At 53.2% G+C, this 19,691-nt stretch overlaps 2 protein-coding genes across 2 annotated transcripts in view; both read right to left on the reverse strand.

Moving 5' to 3' along the window:
- Positions 1-1,228: 1,228 nt before the first annotated feature.
- CNNM3 (cyclin and CBS domain divalent metal cation transport mediator 3) lies at positions 1,229-11,831 on the reverse strand. Its single transcript, XM_006203871.4, has 8 exons — positions 10,478-11,831; positions 9,250-9,393; positions 8,134-8,283; positions 7,603-7,772; positions 7,324-7,420; positions 6,873-7,006; positions 6,316-6,454; positions 1,229-3,498 (listed from the first exon to the last, which is right to left on the reverse strand). The coding sequence occupies exons 1-8, from the start codon at positions 11,829-11,831 to the stop codon at positions 3,434-3,436; spliced, it is 2,253 nt and encodes a 750-aa protein (XP_006203933.2). The 3' UTR covers positions 1,229-3,433.
- A 3,254-nt stretch (positions 11,832-15,085) lies between these two features.
- Positions 15,086-19,691, reverse strand: part of CNNM4 (cyclin and CBS domain divalent metal cation transport mediator 4) — a 34,154-nt gene continuing 29,548 nt past the window's right edge. Inside the window, exons 6-7 of the mRNA XM_015238830.3 lie at positions 17,891-18,072; positions 15,086-17,601 (exon numbers count right to left, since the gene is read on the reverse strand). Of these exons, the coding sequence (XP_015094316.2) occupies positions 17,404-17,601; positions 17,891-18,072 (380 nt within the window). The 3' untranslated portion in view covers positions 15,086-17,403. The remainder of the gene's footprint in view (positions 17,602-17,890; positions 18,073-19,691) is intronic.

Raw genomic sequence — 19,691 nt, forward strand, 5'->3', positions numbered from 1 at the left:
AGAATTTGTATACTGGAAACTTCAAAATGCTGATGAATGAAAGGAATAAATGGAAACATACACACGGACTGACAGAAGCAACAAAAATGTCAGTTCCACCCAAACTGATACACAGGTTTAATCCAATTCCTTCCAAAATCCCAGCAAGATTTTTTTTGTAGATGTAAACAAGATTATTGTAAAACTTAAAAAGCCAAAACAACTTTAGGAAAGAACAAAGTCCACCCAATTTCAGAACTTATTAAACAAACAGCTACAGCAATCAAAACAGTGTGGTGCCGGTGGGGGGACAGACCCATCAGTCAACAGAACAGAACAGACAACCCAGAAACAGACACAGCAAATATGCCCAAAGACGTGAAAGTCATTCAACGGAGGAAAGATATGCTTTACAACAAATGGTGCTGGAGGAACTGGACACCAATAGGCAAAAACACCCCCAAAACACAACACCTTAACTCAATAATGGATCAGAGTTAAATGCAAATTAAAAACTATAAAAATTTTAGAAAAACAAAAAACCTTCACAATTAAGGACTAGATAAAGAATTCTTAGACATGACACCAAAAGCATAATCCATTATAGAAAAAACCGGTAAGTTGGGCTCCATCAAGATTTAAAATTTTGCTCTGTAAGAAATCCTGTTAAGATGAATAAGTTAGATTGGGAGATAATACGTGCAAACCGAAAACCCAAGAAAGTTAGTATTTAGAATGCACATACTATATGTAGACAATATACTCATTATATATAGAACATATGAAGAACTCAAATCTCAGCAATAAAAAAACGAAACAATCTAATTAGAAAACGGGCAAAGGCCATTCCACAAAGTGAAAGCAGCACGTGAAAAAATACACATCAGCCATCATGGACATGCAAATAAAACCCACAATGAGATAGCACTACCTCCCTACCAGGCTAAAATAAAAACCAGTGACAATACCAAATCCGAGAGGATTTGGAAAAGCGCTCACTCATCGCTGGTGGGAATGTAAAATCGTACAGCCACTCTGAAAGTTTGGCGGTTTCCTTCCTTTTTAATAGAGGTGATTGAACCCAGGACCTCGTGCATGCTAGGCACGTGCTCTCCCTCTGCGCTATACCCTTCCCACCAGAAGCTTCTTTTAAAACCTAAATCTGCAATGACCATACAACTTGGTAGTTGCACTCCTGGACATTTAGCTCAGAGAAAAAGAAAGCCAATGTTTGCACAAGAACCTGTAATGAATGTTCATAGCAGCTTTATTTGGGAATAGCCAAAAACTGGAAACCACCCAGATGTCCTTAAACGAGACAGTGAGTATACAACGGAATACCACACAGCAGTTAAAAAGGGAATGAGCGACTGACACATGCAACAGCCTAGATGAGTCTCCAGAACATTATGCTGAGTGAAAAAAGCCAGTCCCATTGGTTACATACTGTAGGATTCCATTTACATAACATTCTTGAAATGACAAAATTATAGAGATGATGAACAGATTAGTGGTTGCCAGGGATTAAGGATAGTGGCTGGAGGGGGTGGGTGTGGTTCTAACAGGGTGGTGGGAGGGAGATAACTTGTGGTGAGGGAACAGTTCTGCATCTAGACTGCAGTGGTAGTTACACAAATCTACAGGTGGTAAGATGCTACAGAACTACACACCCACATGGTGGCAGTGTCTGAGTCCTGGTTTTGGTACTGTATGATAAGTAAGATGTAACCGTTGAGGAAAACTGGTGAAGAGTACGTGGTCCTCTATCTTTGCAACTTCCTACGACTCTGTAATTATTTCAAAATAAAGTTAGTTGGGACGGGGGTTAGGGAGGGTGGCAGGAATAGCTCTAAATGCAACTTGCTATCTTGGACTGGATCCTGCAACAGAAAAGGGGTATTACTGGAAAAAAAAAACCGGTAAAAATTCAAGACAGCCTGTAATTTAGTTAATGGTTTGTACCAACATTAATTTTTTAGTTTTAATAAGTGTAACAAAGTTATGTAAGATATGAACATTTCAGGGAAGCTGGTGTGAATAATATGTGGAAATCGTCTGTGTATCTAAAATTATTTCAAAGCATAAAACCCTGACGCCCAGACTGATTAAATCAGGACCCCTTTGGGGTGGGGGGGGCAGGTATCAGTTTTTTAATTTGCCATGTGATTTCAACGTGCAGCCAAGGTTAAGAACCACTGTTCTGGAGAGAGATCATTTTAAAGTATCTGTTTCCCACCTGGGTTTGCTCTTGGAGAGAATTCCTTGAGAACAATTTCTAAACGAGCATGCCATTGCTTTTTGGCCCTCCTTCCCACTGATCCTGGATAAGGACCCAAATTCCTCTGAGAAAAATCCCTCCCTATCCTAGATCCCTGTGATGCCCCGGTTCCTAGGCAGCTGCAGCACCATGGAAGGTGAATTTAGGTGAACCAGAAGACAAGACAAATGCCTTCCTGTTCCCACTTCTCTTAAACCCCAGAGCTAGAAAAGCAAGAAAGCAAAGAGCCTGAAATGTTTCAGAGAACTCTGATTTCATGTTCTTCTCTCTAAACAAGGTGATGGGGATCTACCTGGTCCACAACCAGCCCCCGCCTCCCTCGCTGCTGTCCAGGCACCTTACACCACACAGCACCCCCCTGGGCCTCGCAGGAAGGTACAAAACAGGTCAATAGGTGGTTACCCTCCCTGGAATCTGACAACAAAAAAGGATTAGGTGCAACTTTCTCCCACGTGTGACCTCTTCTTGAAACACAGAAAATGACAATACTGTCAGTGGTGACGAAGCAAGGCAGGCGCGGGAGTGGCAGCGCGCTCCCCAGTCCCACCGGGGCCAGCACGCTCACTCAGGGCCAGGGGAGGGGTCGGGAAAGCCACCTCCACAGGAGGGAGCGGGACTGCTAGGACAGACCAGCTTGTCGGTTTGGCACAAGGGACAGGCTGGGTGCGAGCTCTGAAGCACGGCATTGTGTGGGAAGCCAAAAAGGTCACCAGTGAGTGGCCAAGGCCGTGGATGTGAACCCCCAGCCCAAACTGGTGCTCTTGGTTTGATCAAAAAGTGCTGCCTGCAGCAGGTTGGCAACTTAGAAGCAGAGAGTACAGGTCACCGCCACACAGAGGCGGTAATCGTGGACTCACGTCGTGGCTTGGCCGGAAGAGGTATAAACACACTGCACTGTCACAGGGAGGCTGGGCCCCGGGGACTGGAGATGATGCTGTTCCTTTCGTTCCGGTCGGAAGCAGACTCGGGGCTGGGCCCTGGCTGACCCCCATCTCCCGAAGGGGGGCAGGACCTGAAGGCTCCTGGCACTGACGTCTGGTTCTGAGGACAGCCAGGACCGCACCTACGAGGGCCACCTAAAACGTGGCCTGCAGGGGTGGGGACAGGCTGGCAGGAAGCCGCTCCAGTTCCCCACGTGCTTGTCCGTTCCCCAGGCCTGGGGCGGCCTGGCAAGCGTTAAACTCCTGGGTTCCGCCCTGGGCTGTCCTCCGCTGGGAGGCCGGGTCTGCTGTGGTTGGACCCTAGCGGAGAGAGAAGAGGAGGGTCAGCAGCCGGGCCAGTAAAGGGACAGGTCCTAGGAAACCAGTGTGCAAAGCTTCTTTAGGACAGAAAGGAGCAGGTGAGGCAAAGGAGCCCCCGGCCTGCGCGAGAGGCATCAGGCAGAGCAGGGATGTGCACTTAGGAAAACGGCCGGCCTCACGGGAGAAAACCACCGTGAGGACAGAGGCCGTCACTGAGGGGAGGGGAGGCAGGGCTTCTGCCCGTGGGAGGCCGAGGCCACAGTGCTGGGCTGGAGGCACCTGCCCTAGACAACACAGCCTGCGCTGGAAGGAAGCTTTCGTTTCCAAGGCTGAGCAGGCATCTATCTCATGGTCTCTCCTGCCTTTCAGAAAAAATGAGATGAAGGTAGCAACAAGGGACAGGAAGCACCCACTCACCCCCCATAGAGCAGTGCCTCCCATCTGGGGAGACAGGTCTGCAGTGCCCCCCCAGCAGCTAACGGGCTGGGGAAGGACAGCAAGGAGACAGTGAAGGGGAGATATTTACCTTGGGTGTGTTCTTAAAACAAAAATGCTCATTACTCCACAGTCAATTATCAACTGCAGTTTCCAAATGTGCCAAAGAGGGAAAGGTCTACTGGGAAGGCTAGAGAGAGAGCAGAGGGGGAGAGAGAGGGAGTGGGGGAGAGAGAGAAAGGAGACGAGCTGTGGAGCTGAACCGGCAGAGCCGCTCGCTCGCTCCCTCAGGCAGGGGAGCTTCGCTGGGGCCTGGCCGCCGCCTTCTGCCACTTGGAGCGGAGGGGACCGGGACGCTTGGCGTCCAGAATGGACTCTCCCTGGGAGTCTGGCTCGGGGAATGACCGACACGGAGGTTTTCTGAGTTCGAAATGGCGGGCTGGGGCTCAGAAAGCTGCTTCTGTAAACGGCCGGTGGTTCTCAGCGCTGGCAGGTCTTGGTGACAACGACTCAACTCCATTGTCGCATCCCAAAGGCAGCCACGTGCAACCCAGAGGCAAACAGGCACTTCCAATAAAACCTCATGAGAACAGGCAGTGGCCAGATTTGGCCCTGCTGCCCTGTGCTGACCCGGCTGTGTGTAGGCAGCTAAAACCCAACGTTTCAGTAAAGGCACTTCTCTGCCAGGAACCTGGAGCCAAAGTCACCCAGAGGATAGTCTGACCTGCACTGTCTTCAGCAACGCCCCAGTGACACATTCACATGTGGTGGCACTAAGCTGCCCAGGGCAGCGAAGCGCCAGGTGAACAGGGATCAACTGCAAAACCCCGCGGGCCACGCCAGGCGCAGGAAGACGCCCGCCCGAAGCCGAGGGCAGGTGACACTTAGGGGAAAATGACCGGCGTGATGACAGAACAGGTGCTGTAGTCCATTACCAAGAGGAAATGAGCCACGAGCCGCTGAGGCCAAGAGAGGATGAAAACCCCCTGGGTGTGAGATAAGAGATGAAACGAAGGGAAAATTGTAATTCTTGGATTTAAGTTTGCACCTTGAATACAACACATGCAGTCTGAGTAGCAGATGGAGCCAGAAAAGGCTCACGTGAAAATGCAAACCAAAAGGCCCACAGTATTTTGTTGTTGTTTGTTTTGGGGTGGGAGGTACAGTATTTTTGAAAAATAAAAATATCCTGGCTTCTGAGGGCAGAGTCTGCCGTGATGGTGTGACCTTCTGCACCAGGGGCGCCTCACAACATAAAAGCACGTCTCGCTAGGTGAACAAACCGAGCGGGTTCAGCCCTGAAGGGCGAATGACGGGCCCCTTCATTCAGAAGTGACTGCAAGCGTGCCCGGACCCAGGCCTCCAGCAGCAAGACCCCCACGGCCTCTTCCCAACATAGCAATGGAGCCACCCACGCAGCCCCTGAAGTAGCACCTTTCCATTCTTACTGAAACATGGGTCCAGTAAGCAGAGCTGTACCTGTAAGGCACCAAGACCCAGAGGCCAAGGGCACGCACAGCCCCTCCAGGAACACCACATCCTGAAGGACCTCAGACCCCAACCTAGGAGCTCAGATGAATAGAAAGTGCCTTCCTGAATCACAAGGACAGGGAAGTTCGCTGACGTCTCACCTCTCCTACCCAGAACCCACTCTTCACAGGCTTCTTTTCATTTTCCCTCTTTACACTGTGAGGGTGGGGTTTTCTGTCCCACTTTGCAAAGTTCATTTCTTCCTGCTCCCGGTGGAACCCAGGATGGGAGGGCCAGGCTTTACACACCAGCGTGAGATGACAAAATGCCTCAGCAGGTGCCCCTCTGGGTTTTCAGGATGGTGTCCACTGGCCGAGCCTGGCCAATTGGTGACCCAAATCTTCATTTTCCAGGTGACCTAACCTTAACCTTCAACGACCAACAGAGTGTCTGAACTTGACCTTACACCCATTTAGCAACTACAGCTTGGGTTTGCATTGGGCAGGTCTACTTATATGTAGTTTTTAAAAAACAGTAAATGCTACAGCGTTACATAGGATGTGGAACCGCGGATACATAAGACCGACTACGTTACATGCAGATTTTCGACTGCGTAGAGGGCTGGTGCCCCTCGCTGTGCTGTCCAGGCTCAACCGTGTTCTTTAATTAAATCAACCTACCCAACAGGCCCTTGAGAGAAAATGCGGACTTATATGCTCTACTCAAAATGCCAGCTGGTCTGAGCTACTAAAAACAACAAGGGAGAGAGAAAAGGATGGGGAGATGAAGGGAGAAAGAACGAATGGAGGGCGAGGTGAGGAAGCAGGAGCAGGTCTGTGTGTGCAGCCAGGAGGAAGAAGGGCCCACTTGCCCTGGGGTCGATGCCATGAGATGTGGCTGCGTGGGGCTCACCTGCCGTGGTGGCTGTCTTGTCACCGAGGAGCCTGGTCTGGCTGCCTGGGATGGCCTGAAGGTCCGCGTTCTCAGGGGACGGCGGCAGGGTCTGGGCTCGGGTAGCCAGGAGTGCGTTGAGGTACTGCAGCCGCGTGACCTGAGGACAGGGATTGTCACCGAGCAGGCACAACCTGTGCAGCCAGATGGGGAAGGTGAGGGAGAGGTCACACCACTCCCTCCTGCCCTGGAGCACCTGAGCTATGTGGAGAGTCAAGGGAAAAGGAAGAACCTGAAACTAGCCGAGAAGAGCATCCAGCAGAGCGTTGTTAAGATCGCCAAAGAAACCAGGTGCCTAGGCCCGGAGACATGCCCAGACCACCAGCGGACAGAGGGGCCTCGGGGAGCCAAGGCCATCCGCCCTTCAGAGCTAGTACAAGTTCTTGCTCTGGGAAATCTCAGATGGACTCAATCAGAATTTACTCTTCATCCATACAAATCTCTGACCAGCTGGTTGAGCCCTTGGGGACACAAAAGCTGGGTAGAAGCCAGCACCAACAAGCAGCCCAGATGGTCACCTTGATGAACTGCAGGTCAGAGAGGGCCCTCACGGTGTAGTCAGGACAATACGCAGACAAGCGGGTGCCATCGGCGGGCTCAGGCGGCGGGTCGTAGCGGATGGACTGGAGCGAGGACACCGGGGACTGGTGGACTACAGGAAGTACAGTCAGTGATGCAGCAGGGCAGCCCCCTGCCCTGGGGGATGACTGCACAGCCTCTAAGACCCACCCCACAAATCACTTTGGAGAGGGAATATGGCCAAGAACTTTGAAAAGGATGGCAAACACATCTCCTGGAAAGATTTTGCAGGGATGGAAAGAGCCACAAAGATGAGCCTGGGAGACACTGCCCTACCCTCCACACAGCCCAGGGATGAACGGAGCCAGAACACAGGGCACCGGAGAGCCCTGGTGACAACCAGAGGGGCCATCAGGCTCTGTCCCACCTGCCGGGAGGGCTGCAGCTTACCGGAGGACGGCGCCGTCAGGGCAGACACTCCATAGTAGGTAAAGGCCCCGTTCTCAAACTTCAGGCCCTCTTTCCCAATCTCTACCTCCACCCTGCCCTGGGAGGAAAGAGAGACAGGGAGAGAAACATGCGGACACTACCTTTCCTGCCAGGAAAGAGCACAGGGGAGAGCACCGACCCCAGTGTCCAGGGAGCATGCATCTGGATGGTCCTCCCTCTTCTCAGACCCTCCCTCCTTCCTAAGCAAGCAAGGAGGCGCCAGGCTGGGCTCCCAGTTACCTGCAGGATGAGGATGAAGTAATCCACTGGCTGGCTGCGCTGGTATAGGTAATGGTGCACAGCCAGGCGGTTGTTCTCGTCAAACCTCACTTCCTGATTGACGCTGGGATGCTTCAGCAGGTGCAGCAGAACCTTCTCGGAGATCCGCAGTGGGCTGAATACATCCACCTCTGCCCCATGGTGGAAGAAAGTGACAGAGGACAGTGTCCACCAGGCCCAGTGCGGCCTGTGTAAGTAACCACACCACCTCCTGCTGTCCACCTGGCTCCCCCAGCTGGCCTGGGACCCAAGCCACCCCCCCAACAAGAGAGAGGTGGGCAGGCTCCCCTATCCACCCAGCCCAGCTCTACCCGGCTCTCAGCCATCGGGTAGAGGGGAGCTGCCCTCTGGTGACCCGAGATGCAGACAGGGCTGCAGAAAGAAGCAAAGAAATTCTCCCCGACACTCTCCTGCTTACTGGGAAGGAAGGGGTCTCCTGACCCACTGGACGCTGAGCAAGAGAGCAGGGACAAGGCCCACCCTCCCCCTCACCTCGGGAAAGGAAGCGCTGGGTGGCCAAGAGCAGCTGAGGCGAGATTTTCACTTTATATTCATTGTCAGACACCTTGAACAAGGAGAATTCCTCCTTTGCCCTGAGAGGAGCACTCAGAGAAGCAGGCTTCTTCTTCACCATGGTGTCTCCTGGGACAGAGAAGAAGGCCTGCATAGGGACCAGCAGCCCTCCAACCAATACGACTGAACCAAGCACCTGCTCCCTCCCCCCCAGGAGGAGAGCCTCAGAGCCGCAGGGCCAGGCCTTGGCGCTGCTGCCGGGATGGCACTGGTTGCCACGCCGACCACGCAGCGATCCAGTCCCTGGCTCAGAGGGGCAGCGACCTGCGTTCCAGCGACATCCTGAGAAGCACTGGAAAGCCTGCTCCCCTCCTTGGAGTTGGGAGAAGATAATGCCCATAACAGCAAAGCAGCTTATGTAAAACATCAGGCCCCTTATCGGAAAGCCCGTGTCTGAGAATTACCGGTGCCAAACAGCCCCTAACCTGTGGACCCTGCGCCTACGGCAGCCTGAGGAGCCAAACCAAAGATGCCGCATTTCAGGAACAGACACATGGGCAAAGAGATTCACTTGGAAGCTCGCAGGAGTGGGCGGCTCAGTGTCCCGGGGCCCATGTGAGGCTCGGTCGTCAAGCATGGGACCTCAGCCGTCATCCTGAAGGGCAGGCATGTCTGAGACAGAATCATGGGCCCTCGGTCATCTGCCTGGGGAAGAACCTCTCAGCAGTAAAGAATGGGGTTCTTTGAGAAGACACGTGTATAATTCACAAATGAATATGAGAACGCAAAAGGACCAAGGACAAGAAAGGCTGGGTGAGGCCCGTTTAGGGCAGAGTCCCAGGCAATCAACGGAACTGCCAAGCCACTGATGGACAGGCCACTGTGGTTCAGCGTCCAGGTGAGAGCCCTCCCTCCTGCACAGGGCAACAGCGGTGCACACAGGGGTAAGGAGAACAGGGCCTGGGTATGTAACAGCTCCAATCGGAGATCCAGCCCCGCTTCTGACAACACGGAGACCCTCCGTCCTCTGATAAACACGTCTCAGTAAGCGTGAAAGACCAGCGGAGCTGGAAAACTGCCGGGGCCAGGACTCACGGTAGTCTTCAGACTCGTCCAGGATCTCAGACTTGATGATCTCCTCGATGACGTCCTCCAGGGTGACCAGGCCCAGCACCTCGTAGAAGGGGTCACCTTCGCCCTCGTTGTTCACCTTCTGCACGATGGCCAGGTGGGACTTCCCTGCAGGGAGGCCATGCTCATGTTACGGCTTGCTGGGGGGCCTCCTGTTTTTCCTAGTCCCATCTGACGAGCCCACCAGGACAGGAGCTCATGTCTGTGTTCCTACAACACATCAGGCACCAGGCGAGACTCTTCCCAGGTTCTTACTTGAGACTCTCAGCGTGCCCTTGAGGATTAAATCTCAGACACCATGTTCACCTGTCCAAGGCCCCCCAGGCAGTGGCAGAGTTGGACTCAGCCCCAGGTCTATGACTACACGCTGCACACGTGGTTTAAACAGGGACACATGCAGACTGGAACAGACGCTGTGTGCAGCCTCCGGACTGCAGGCACAGGGGCCTCAACGCCAGAATCTCCGGCTCCCCTGGGACTGTCCGAATGGGAGGCCGAGAGGGGCTGCCCCTCCTGATTTTCCAATGGAAGCTTTTCCAGTCCTGAAAGCTGCCCTGTATTTCCAGAAGCCAAGGTCCATGGAAGTCATCGGGGGATGAAGACAATGGGGACAGGCCAGTGAGAGCTCAGATTGTGTAGGAGAAAGAGGAGCCGCCTGCAAGCTCCTCTCCCCCTTCTGTGTCCTCAGGTTGGCTGACTGCTTAATGGGGAAATGTAAGCTTGAAAAAAGTCCTGTCTCAAAGCTGGGAAATGTTAGGGAAACTTCAAGAATTGACTCTGCTTCAGGAGAGGTAAAGAACTGAGAAGTTAGAGCCAAGTGGACATACCTCCCCAAATTGGGGGCCTGCCAGGAAAAGGGGGTTTCGCTGTCTATAGCACTGTCAGTTCCAGAACGACAGCCTTTAAGTGATATTTCAAAGGGTCATTAGAAGCTGCAGGGCCATCACCTTCTCTGAAAGAGCCCTTAAGAGGGGGAGGGTAGAGTGTATGCCTAGCATGCATAAGGTTCTGGGTTCAATCCCCAGCACTTACATTAAAAATAAATAAGTAAAAACCTAATTGCCTCCCCCTGTCCCCGCGAAAAAAAAAGAGGGGATGGGATCCTTCCCTAGGGGCTTCCCTAAACCCCGCTTCCTTCTCTAGAGGGAGGGCGCTGCCATTCGAGTCCCCTCAGCGATTCCCCGGCCGTTACCTCGCTTGAATTCCTCCAGGACGGCGTCCAGTTTGGTGTCATTGAAGACGAAGTGGAGTGGGTGGTTGTAGAAGCGAGTGATGGTGCTGAGCGGTGTGCAGTCTTCGGGGTCCACGAAGGCCAAGTCCTTGAGGTAGAGCATGTCCACGATGTTGGAGCGCTCCTCTTCGTACACGGGGATGCGCGTGTGCCCGCTCTGCATGATGCTGGCCAGGACGCCAAAGTCCAGCACGGTGCTGGCGTCCAGCATGAAACAGTCCTCGAGGGGCGTGAGCACATCCTCCACGGTCCGGCTCGGCAGCACGCCCTTGCTGAGATCGCTGTAGGGGTCGCCGCCACCGCGCGCCAGCTCCAGCACGCGCTCACGCAGCCGCCCGGGCCGCGCCGCCAGCTCCAGTAATTGACCCACCGGCAGCGCCACGGGCAGGGTGAGCAGCACCGCCAGGCGGCTGAGGACCAGCGCGCGCGGCGCCAGTGCCAACGTCCAACGCCCGCTCACGGCGGCCGGCACCACCTCGCCCACCAGGAACACGAGCCCCGCGCTGCCCAGCACGGCGGGCACCGCGCGCTGCCCCGCCGCGCGGTACAGAAGCACCGCCAGAGCCGCCTGCGCCAGGCTAGCCAGCAGCAGCAGAGCGCCCAGGGCGCAGCCGGCCCAGCGTCGCGCGGGCTCCAGGCGCCGCGCCGCCACACGCTCCGCCTCCGAGCCGCTCTCGCGCAGCACCTGCACCTCGGCCGGCGCCAGCGCCAGCGCGCTCAGCTGCAGGCCCCGTGCCAGCGCCGCCAGCGCCAGCAGCCCTGCAGCCCCCAGGCCCAGCGCCCAGGGCGGCGCCGCCTCCTCGGCCGCCGCGCCGCCCGGCTCCACGCGCACAGCCAGCAGCGCCGAGTGCGGGCGCACAGCCTCGGCGCGCAGGCGCAGCAGCGTGCGCCACTCGCCCGTCGGGGCCGACACCTCCCCGGCAGCCCCGCCGCTCGGCTCCCCGCGCACCGCAAGCGGAGCCGACTGCGGGCGCCCGGCCTCGGCGCGCAGACGCAGCAGCGCGCGCCACTCGCCCGTGGGGGCCGCTGCCTCGTCGGGCGCTGCGGCCGGCCCGCCCTCGGGGCAGCCCGCCCCCTCAGGGGCCACCCAGGACCAGGAGCTGTTGGCGAAGCCCAAGCCAAAGAGGCGCAAGCGGAAGGTGGCCTCTGGCGCGGCCCGCACCTCCCCTTCGCGCACCCACCCAGCGTCCGCGACTCCGTCCTCCTCCAGACAGACGCCCAGCACTCGCGGGTCCGGCGCTACCTCCCCGGCGGCAGTGCCCAGGCAGAGCGCGGAGAGCAACCAGCCTAGTCGACCCACCGCCGCCGCCGCCATCGCCTGCTGCCCCCTCTCGGCTCCCGCGCAGCCTACCCCTCCGCCTCCCCCAGGCCAATCGTCGCTAGCCCTGGCGCCTCTTCCGCCAATAGGCGGCAGGCGAGGGCGGGCCCCAGGGTCGGACTAGGCTGCGCCGGGGCGTAAACAAGCGCGGCGAGATCCCGGGGCGGGCCGGGGGCTCGGCCGCGGCTCCCCGGGCCTGGGCTGGCCGGCGCCCAGAGGACTCGGAGAGGCGAGCTGGCCCCGGCCTGCGGGCGTCTGGTTCCTACAGGCCGTCCCGACGCACCCGGAGGCCGGGCCCGTGGTCTGGGAAGTCCCTTGCTCGAGACTCGGGCCGCAGAGCGAAGCGGCGCTCCTGAAATTGCAGGCAGACTTCAGCGAATGGGAGATGGGCCGTTTTCTGAGGAAGGGCCCGGTGAACCACCGACCTGAAGGGCGAAGGGAGCTGAAAGAACCAGCGACTGGGAGTCGGAAGCTCAGGTGTATTGATATTTCTTGATCGCGCCCGACTCTGCTGTAGGTCTTGGACGGGACACAGCCCTGCCTTAAAGGAACTTGCATGGAGAACGACGGTAAATTCGTAAACACACGAGATCATTACCTCACTGGATCCTCGCAGCTACTTCTTGTTATTAATATATTTTACCGGAGAAAGTGAAATAGGACTCGGCACGGATGTTGGGGTCCATCGCGACCAGCCTGATACCCTGTTCGCCATCCCAACCACAGTAGGAGATGGCAGCTCTGTCAGGAATTACTGTATCTGTTCACTTCACTTCTAGCAGATCATCTTCGGGAATATAATACCTAAAGACCAACAAGAACTATTCAAGAGGATGCTCCCTGGACTATTTTTAATGGAAGACTGGTCCATGACAGTATGGAATGTTCTTCAACTCATTACAATATGATCTTTACCTGGTTGGAAGGAAATAGGCAAACTGCTAACAAGACTTCTCTATAGGTGTCCAGATTAAGTGTTTGTTTTTTGGTTCTTTTGAATTTTCTTTACATTTTTATGTACATTCTTTACATTTTGGTTCTTTTGAATTTTCTTTACATTCTTCCAAGTTTCCTAAGTAGGCTTTGATAAGACTGTCCATATATATGTCATTTAAAATGGTCTTTACAAGGATTCTGTAGAAACACACTTGCTGTCATGAAAGCAACATAAAGAAGTTTAGGCACTGTGGTCACAATTAAAAAAAATACATTTGTGTGTAAGATGATGTGCAAAAATTAATAAACCCGTGGTCAGTGACCTACAGAAATACTGTGCAAAAAACTCCAGAATAAGCCGCCAACAGAAGCAGTAATCACCACTAAGCCTTTTCACTGGACTGGCCTGCCTCTTTTGGAAAAAAAACAAACACTTGGTTCACACTTCTGTCTCCAAGTCCAGATAAAATGCTGACACGTAGGTAGAATGGAGGTGAGGCTTGAAATGAGTCATGCACCTGAAGGGTTAATAGCAAAGAACAGTTCCAGAGACATGGTGGGGAAAATGCACCCCCACCTGTGCATCTAGACAGGGCTCTGACCTTTGACAAGTTACTTTTTCCCTGGTCTCAGGCTCCCTTGGAAAACAACCTATAACTTATTTGGGGGAAAACCTTTGGGTAGAACAGTTGGATCACACTTGGAAAACACAAATGGTGATTTAAACCGTAAGACCCAAAGACAAAGGATCCAGACCGGGCAAACAAAGCTGCTCACAGAGTGATCTTCTGTGAACGGGAGCAACCCCAGCACTACCCCGCCAGCTTCTTTCTTCCTTGATTCTTTCTTTTTTGGCCCATCGTCTCGGCATCAATGGAGACACTTGTCACTGGATGTTCAGGTCCTTCATTGACCCTCCCAGGGCCATTTTCATTTTTGGTCATTCGGTTCAAGGCATTTCCATGTTATATCTAAGTATTTATTCTTGAGTTTTAAAGTCATAACTATGGTGTATGACCACTGGCTAATTCCTGCTTCTCTCTCAAGTCTGCAAACATCACTTCTTCCAGCTGGTCTTCCTTGACCATCTTGACTAGGTTGGGTCAGGGTTATGGGAACAGTGTGATCCCCTCCACGAGCATCCAGTACTTACCTTCTTGTAAGACCACTCATTCATTCAACAAGTATTTCCTGCATTGAGTGTCTGCGATGTACCAGGTACTGTTCTAGGGCTGGGACTGCAGGGGAAATAAGAAAGACCCAGACCTCTTGGGGCTTAAGTTCAGTACAAGGACAATAGAAAATACACAAATCCATATTTTAACACCTGACAATAAGTGCTATGGAGAAAAACAAGGTGAGATAAGGAGAAGAACAGGGACTGGGGCCAAGCTGTTTTGGATAGGGTGTTGGGGGAAGGCTTCTTCAAGGAGGTAGCATTTGAACAGAGGCTTAGATGAAGCAAAGGGGTGAGCTTCACAAAGATTAGGGAGAATGTTCCAGGCAGAGAAGACAGCCTGAAGGATTGGTGGCACCTGGCATGTGGCAGGGGCTTAAATGTGTGAAACAGATGGAGGGATAAAATTTATTCTTGCCCACCTACACACCGGACTTTGTATATATTCCTTTTATCTGAAATGTCCTCTTCCCTTTCTGCCTACCCAATGCCTCCCTTTCTTCAAACATCCCCCCTAATCTGCCCTGTTAAGCCAGGCTTGCTTGAGCCCACGGCCTCAGCACACTTGATCGCACACACCAGGCACAGCAGCTGTGGGCACCTTTGGGCACCGCAAGAGTCTGCACAGCTGCAACCCTGGGAGTGGATGCAGTGAGGTCATTCTCAGGTGGGCCCTCTGGGGAATGAGCACCCCAACTTTGAGACCACAAACCAGCCCCTCTGTATGGACAGAGAGGCAACTGCATGTTATATGGCAACACAATCAGACTTTTGGATTGAGCTCCTTTCTCCTTCAGCCCCCAGGGGAGAGGAGAGGGGCAGTCTGCCCATCCCCACTGCCCCCTCCATACCTGCAGACAGAAGACCCTCTGGTGTCCATTTTACTGGGTCCCTGGTTGTGGCGCATTTGCCCTGTTGGTCCAGCAGCAGCTGGTACTCTCTCGCTCCTATGACAACAGCCTTGATTGTGTATTTCTTGTAAGTTACTTTTCTGCTTCCTTTTTACTGCTCAACAGTTCCAGAATGCCTGCCCCTTGCCCTGTCACAGGTGACCGCCAACCACAGCCACCTCTAGCTCCATAACAGGTACTATTGACATAATTCTTATAGGCAAACTGTAGACTCAACAAGATTTATACATATTTCACTTTTATTACCAATCAAAAATAAATTCCATATATTGTTTAGCAAATATTATCATTGTTTTGTGACAAAAGACACAAGAGTCATAACAACAAAACTCCCCGAGAGTCAAACTCATAACAATGCCAAAATAAATCACAAAAATATACAAATTAAAATCTTATGCAAAATAAATATGAATTATTTGCTATGGTGGCTGTGACTTGCCTACCCATTCTCAGGCCATTTGCGAAGTTCTCCCTTCCATGGGAAGATGCGCAGGGCTGGGCCAGTTCCAGGGTACGGCTCAGCCCAGGAACTAGAGGTTGGAATAGGAAATGAAAAATTGCACTGGGAGGAGGAAGTCATCGGACCAGTAATATTTGGAAATAATCATGACCCTCTGCGAGAAGTGATTATAAAAAGGGAAGGGGAGGGGACGGGAGGAGGGACCACCTGCTGATAGGAACTGTGTGTGCAAAGAGGTAGCTGTGGAAGTGTGTGCACCTGCTGCTTTGACTTCACACACACTCACTGGGTTCGGGTCGTGGCTTCACCCCACCTGGCACTCAGGTCAGGTGCAGGAACACAGTTGTGCGAGCCCCCTTGTAGATTCGGAGAGCAAGCAGATCCTGTAGACAGCTAAGGGGTTTCCCCCAACAGGGGACAAAGGTCTGGTGTCTTTTTTACCTTATGGCTGAGAACCCATGGATGTCACCATCTTCTCTCCAGACTTGAAGGAATTAGTTCTGTGACTGGGGAGGACTTTAAACTGACCAGGGGCCACCATACTTGGTGCAAGACATTCCTGGTCCCAAACAGAGCACTTGGTTGAGGAAAGGAGTGAATAAATAATACTCAGGAAGGCCTGCAGAGTCTCCCTTGCCTGATTTTGGGCCCCAGCAACTGCTTCTCCTGACAAAAGGGCCAACGTGGACCATGGTCCCATAGCCTCCCTGATGGTGGGAAGCCTGCAGCTCTGCAGCAGGGCCCGGTCGGCCCCAGGGGAAAGGTGCTGGGGTGGGACTGCTTGTGGGGTGGGGCTCTCAGGGTCCAGTACCATGAGCTTCAGCCAAGGCCAGGATGACATCTCACACTAGGATTACACACGTGGGGGAGACAGGGCTGCCAGCTGTGTGCCTTTCAGATGGGAAACTCCTTTCCTGGGTTCTGTAAGTGTGTGAACACGGCCAGGTAAGCCTCAGCCACAGAGGAAAGGGCATGAAGAACCTGCTTAGGTAGACTTCCTATATGTCCCCTGGCCCTCCATCCCCAGGAGGCATTGGGGTTTGGGGATTAGAAGCAGAGCGTATGGAAGGAAGAGCTTCCTGGGTCAGTGACTGAGACTTGACTTTCATTGTTGGGTGAGAAGGGGGACTAGTACTGCTAACAGCATCAGTGCCCAGGACCACGTTCCCCCGGAAGAGTACCCCAGACAAGTGCCCTCTAACGCAGATGCCCTCCCCACCTGGGGAAAACCTTTGGTGAAGGTGAGGGCAGGGCCTGGGGAGCAGGGGTTAGCAGTCTTAAAGGTGCAAGGCCCTGCTTAACACTTGGAGTCAGCCCTGTTACAAGGGGAGAGTCCAAAGGGGCGAATATGAGGCAAACCAACAGGACAGCGTGAGAGTCCTCAGCCCAGCCCAACTCACCAGGAGAGCCCATCCGCAGAGTTCTAGGAAATTCCTGGGTCCAGCGAACGACTGGAGGAGGGTGCTCCTCTCCACAGTTGGGCATATCACATCCCTGATCACAGCTCCCCAGGATCCCTTGGCCTCAGCGATGACAGACGAGCCTGAGTGCACGTGTCCGGGCAACTGTTCTCTGCACTATTTGGTTCTTTGCTTGCTGGGAAGAACTGTCTTCCCTCCCAAGAGAAAACCTTTCTCCTGCAGGCCTCTGGGACTCCATCTCCGGGGGAGGCGGAGAAAGAGTAGGCTCCCTGAGTCAGGGACATAGCCAGAAGGTCACAGCTGGGAGCAGATTATGGCTATCGCTTCCCGGGGTGAGAAATCCTACCCCTTTTAAAGTTTTTCTGGGAAAAAACATTGTTTTTAAATAAAGTTCCTTAACCCTGTCTTCCCTTCCCCGTATATTTAAAAAGAGGAGCACCTGGTCGCCAGCCCGCTGTCCCACTTGTCCAGGGCTGGGCAGCCGCTGCCCCGGAGCTGTTCAGAGGTGCCTGTCGGAGTCCAGATGCCCCTCGGGCTGGGGGCCATCTGGCTGCTCAGTCAGACAGGCTATCTGTACCCCTTGCAGCCTAACAGGCTCCTTGTCTTCGTGTGGGCCCACCGGGGAGGCCCCCGCGGGGCTGGCGGGGGACCCCAGGCCCTCCTGTCAGATGGCGCTCTCGTGCGAAGCTCTGTGCAGCAAGGAGTTGCGCTCATTCAGGAGCGTCGTGGTCTCATCCACCACGGGCAGCTCGGACTTGTCAGTCAAGTTCTCGGTGCAGATGGTGCACCCATCTGGGGGGAACTGAGGGCAGTTCTCCATGCGGGAGGCCAGCAACCCATTCTGGTACTGTTGCCGGGTGATCTGCAGGGGGAAGGGATGGGGTTCACTGAGAGCAGGGCAGGGGGGACAAACCCTACATGAGACCAGGGGGAAAAGGGCAGCCGGGATGGAGGGTGCAAGTCCAGAAGAGAGGGCAGGACCCACTGGGGTCTCAGGAGCCCATGCAAAGAGTGAGGAGCAAGAGTAGGAAGGACGCACATCCTGGGTCTGGGTCCTCCGTGCTGGGTGTGGCAGAGCAAAGAAAGACCACTGAGGCAGAGTGGTCCAGATGCCCAGGACGAGGAAGAGGGGGCCCGCGGGGAGCACTCACTTTAATGTACTGGAGGTCCATGAGCGCCCGGACGCTGAAGTCGGAGATGTACTGGCCCAGGATGGAGCTGCCAAACTGGTTGCTGCTGCCCGCCAGGGGGGCTGTACTGGCCGAGTCCGAGCGGTCCGGGTAGCTGAGGGAGGCCGAGCGGCTGAGGGTCGTCGGGTGCGACGGGGAGCGGTCTGTTGGGGGAGAGAGGCTGTCAGGCTGGGAGCCAGCCCAGGGCCCTTCACAGCCTCCTGTCTAGCCTCATCCCGCGGATGCCCAGGCCATGGTGTCCCCACCGGGAACAGGAAGTCGTTCTTGAGCACAGACGGAAGCGCTCACTGCAGAAGGTCTGACCTCATCAAAGCAAATGAGTTAGTTTGTTTAGGACTTACTGTTGTGCAATAAGTATTAAAAAGTCTCCCAAAACAAACACACAGAACAGAAAACAAAACCTGAGACACAAAGTTTACGGCTACAAAAGCCCTCAGTTCCCCAACAGCTAATCAGGCAGGGATGACATGATGATTACCCAAGCATGTCCCTGTCTCGACGACAGATTCTGTCAAGGGACATAACTACATACTTTTAAATTATACAAAAAGGAGGAATCTACAGTTTGTACTCTCTCACCACACCGATTACCCCCCCCAACAACATGACACCCTGTTCACATCTCAAAATGCCCTTAAGAGCTCAAAAGTATGTTCCGCGCATGACCTGTTCTGTGAACAGTCCTGCCACGGGGTCTGCTGAGCCCAGCCAGTCTGGCAGGGCCATGGGGGCAGCAGGTTCCTCTCCCAGGAGCCGAAAGGACTCAGAGCTCCAGGCTTCCCGGGTTCCCAAGGCTGATCCAGTCCCCCACCAGGGGGCAAAGCCTGGGGTAGTGGTGGCGGTGCCTCTTCCCACCCTAGGGGCAGCCCGGGGCTCCCTGCAGCTGATGGTAACCAGGAAAGGGGAATGACTCAACATCTAGTGAGGAAGGAACCGATTCCTTATTTTGAAAAAGGAAGGGCACACACTATTGTACATCATTAGCTTGTAGTTTTACGAACACTCAGAAGACAATAAAATGCACCAAGAAATTATCTGTGAAAGCATGCTGACTTGTTTTAAACAAACAGGAAGTGATTTGCCTAGTTAACTACTAAGTTACTATCTAACTTTTGAGTTAGCTGTTCTAACAAATAGCCCAGTGAAAAGAGCAACCATTGAATCTGGGTGACTGATTTAACCAAGTGAGACTGGATTGAGTAATACTCTACCTCTGAGTTTCATTCATAAAACTGGGAAAATGCAGTCTGGACAGTCTATGATTGTGTGGTGCCCAACCATTAAAGGATCATGTGCACATATCACTTACTCTAACTTAAGTAACACTTCTGGTTAAGTTCTAGAAAAGAATAGAAATACTAGGGATATTACTTAACATTTCACATTAATTATTTGGATGATGAATGCTTTCAATTATTCCTTATTAACACTCCAGAAACAGGAACTGAATTTAAAATCAGCATAAATTAGTGACATGACCTATTAAAAATAGAAGTCCTAGAAAGAAATATACCAAAATGTGAAGTGTTTGTTTCTGAACAATGAATTTATAGGTGCTTCTTAATTTTTTTAAGACTCTTTTCTACTTGCCCTATTTTCTAAATAAGCTATGTTACCTTTATGATAAAAATTTTAAAATGTAACAAAATAATGAGGTTTTAGACTTGGTAATTCCATCTCTGAAAGAACAGTCTAAGGATATAATCTTTTTTTTTTTTTAAAGGATGGCGTCTTTTTTATTTTTATTTTTTTAGGTAGAGGG

The sequence above is a fragment of the Vicugna pacos genome, chromosome 28 (genome assembly GCF_048564905.1).
Source record: "Vicugna pacos chromosome 28, VicPac4, whole genome shotgun sequence".
NCBI classification, from domain to species: Eukaryota; Metazoa; Chordata; class Mammalia; order Artiodactyla; family Camelidae; genus Vicugna; species Vicugna pacos.

Coding starts and splice junctions, on each gene's coding strand:
- CNNM3 (XM_006203871.4), bottom strand. CDS start 11,831: ATGGCGGCGGCGGCGGTGGGTCGACTAGGCTGGTTGCTCTCCGCGCTC. Junction 8,284..9,249: donor GGACGAGTCTGAAGACTACC/GTGAGTCCTGGC, acceptor TCTCTGTCCCAG/GAGACACCATGGTGAAGAAG. Junction 7,421..7,602: donor ACTTCATCCTCATCCTGCAG/GTAACTGGGAGC, acceptor CTTTCCTCCCAG/GGCAGGGTGGAGGTAGAGAT.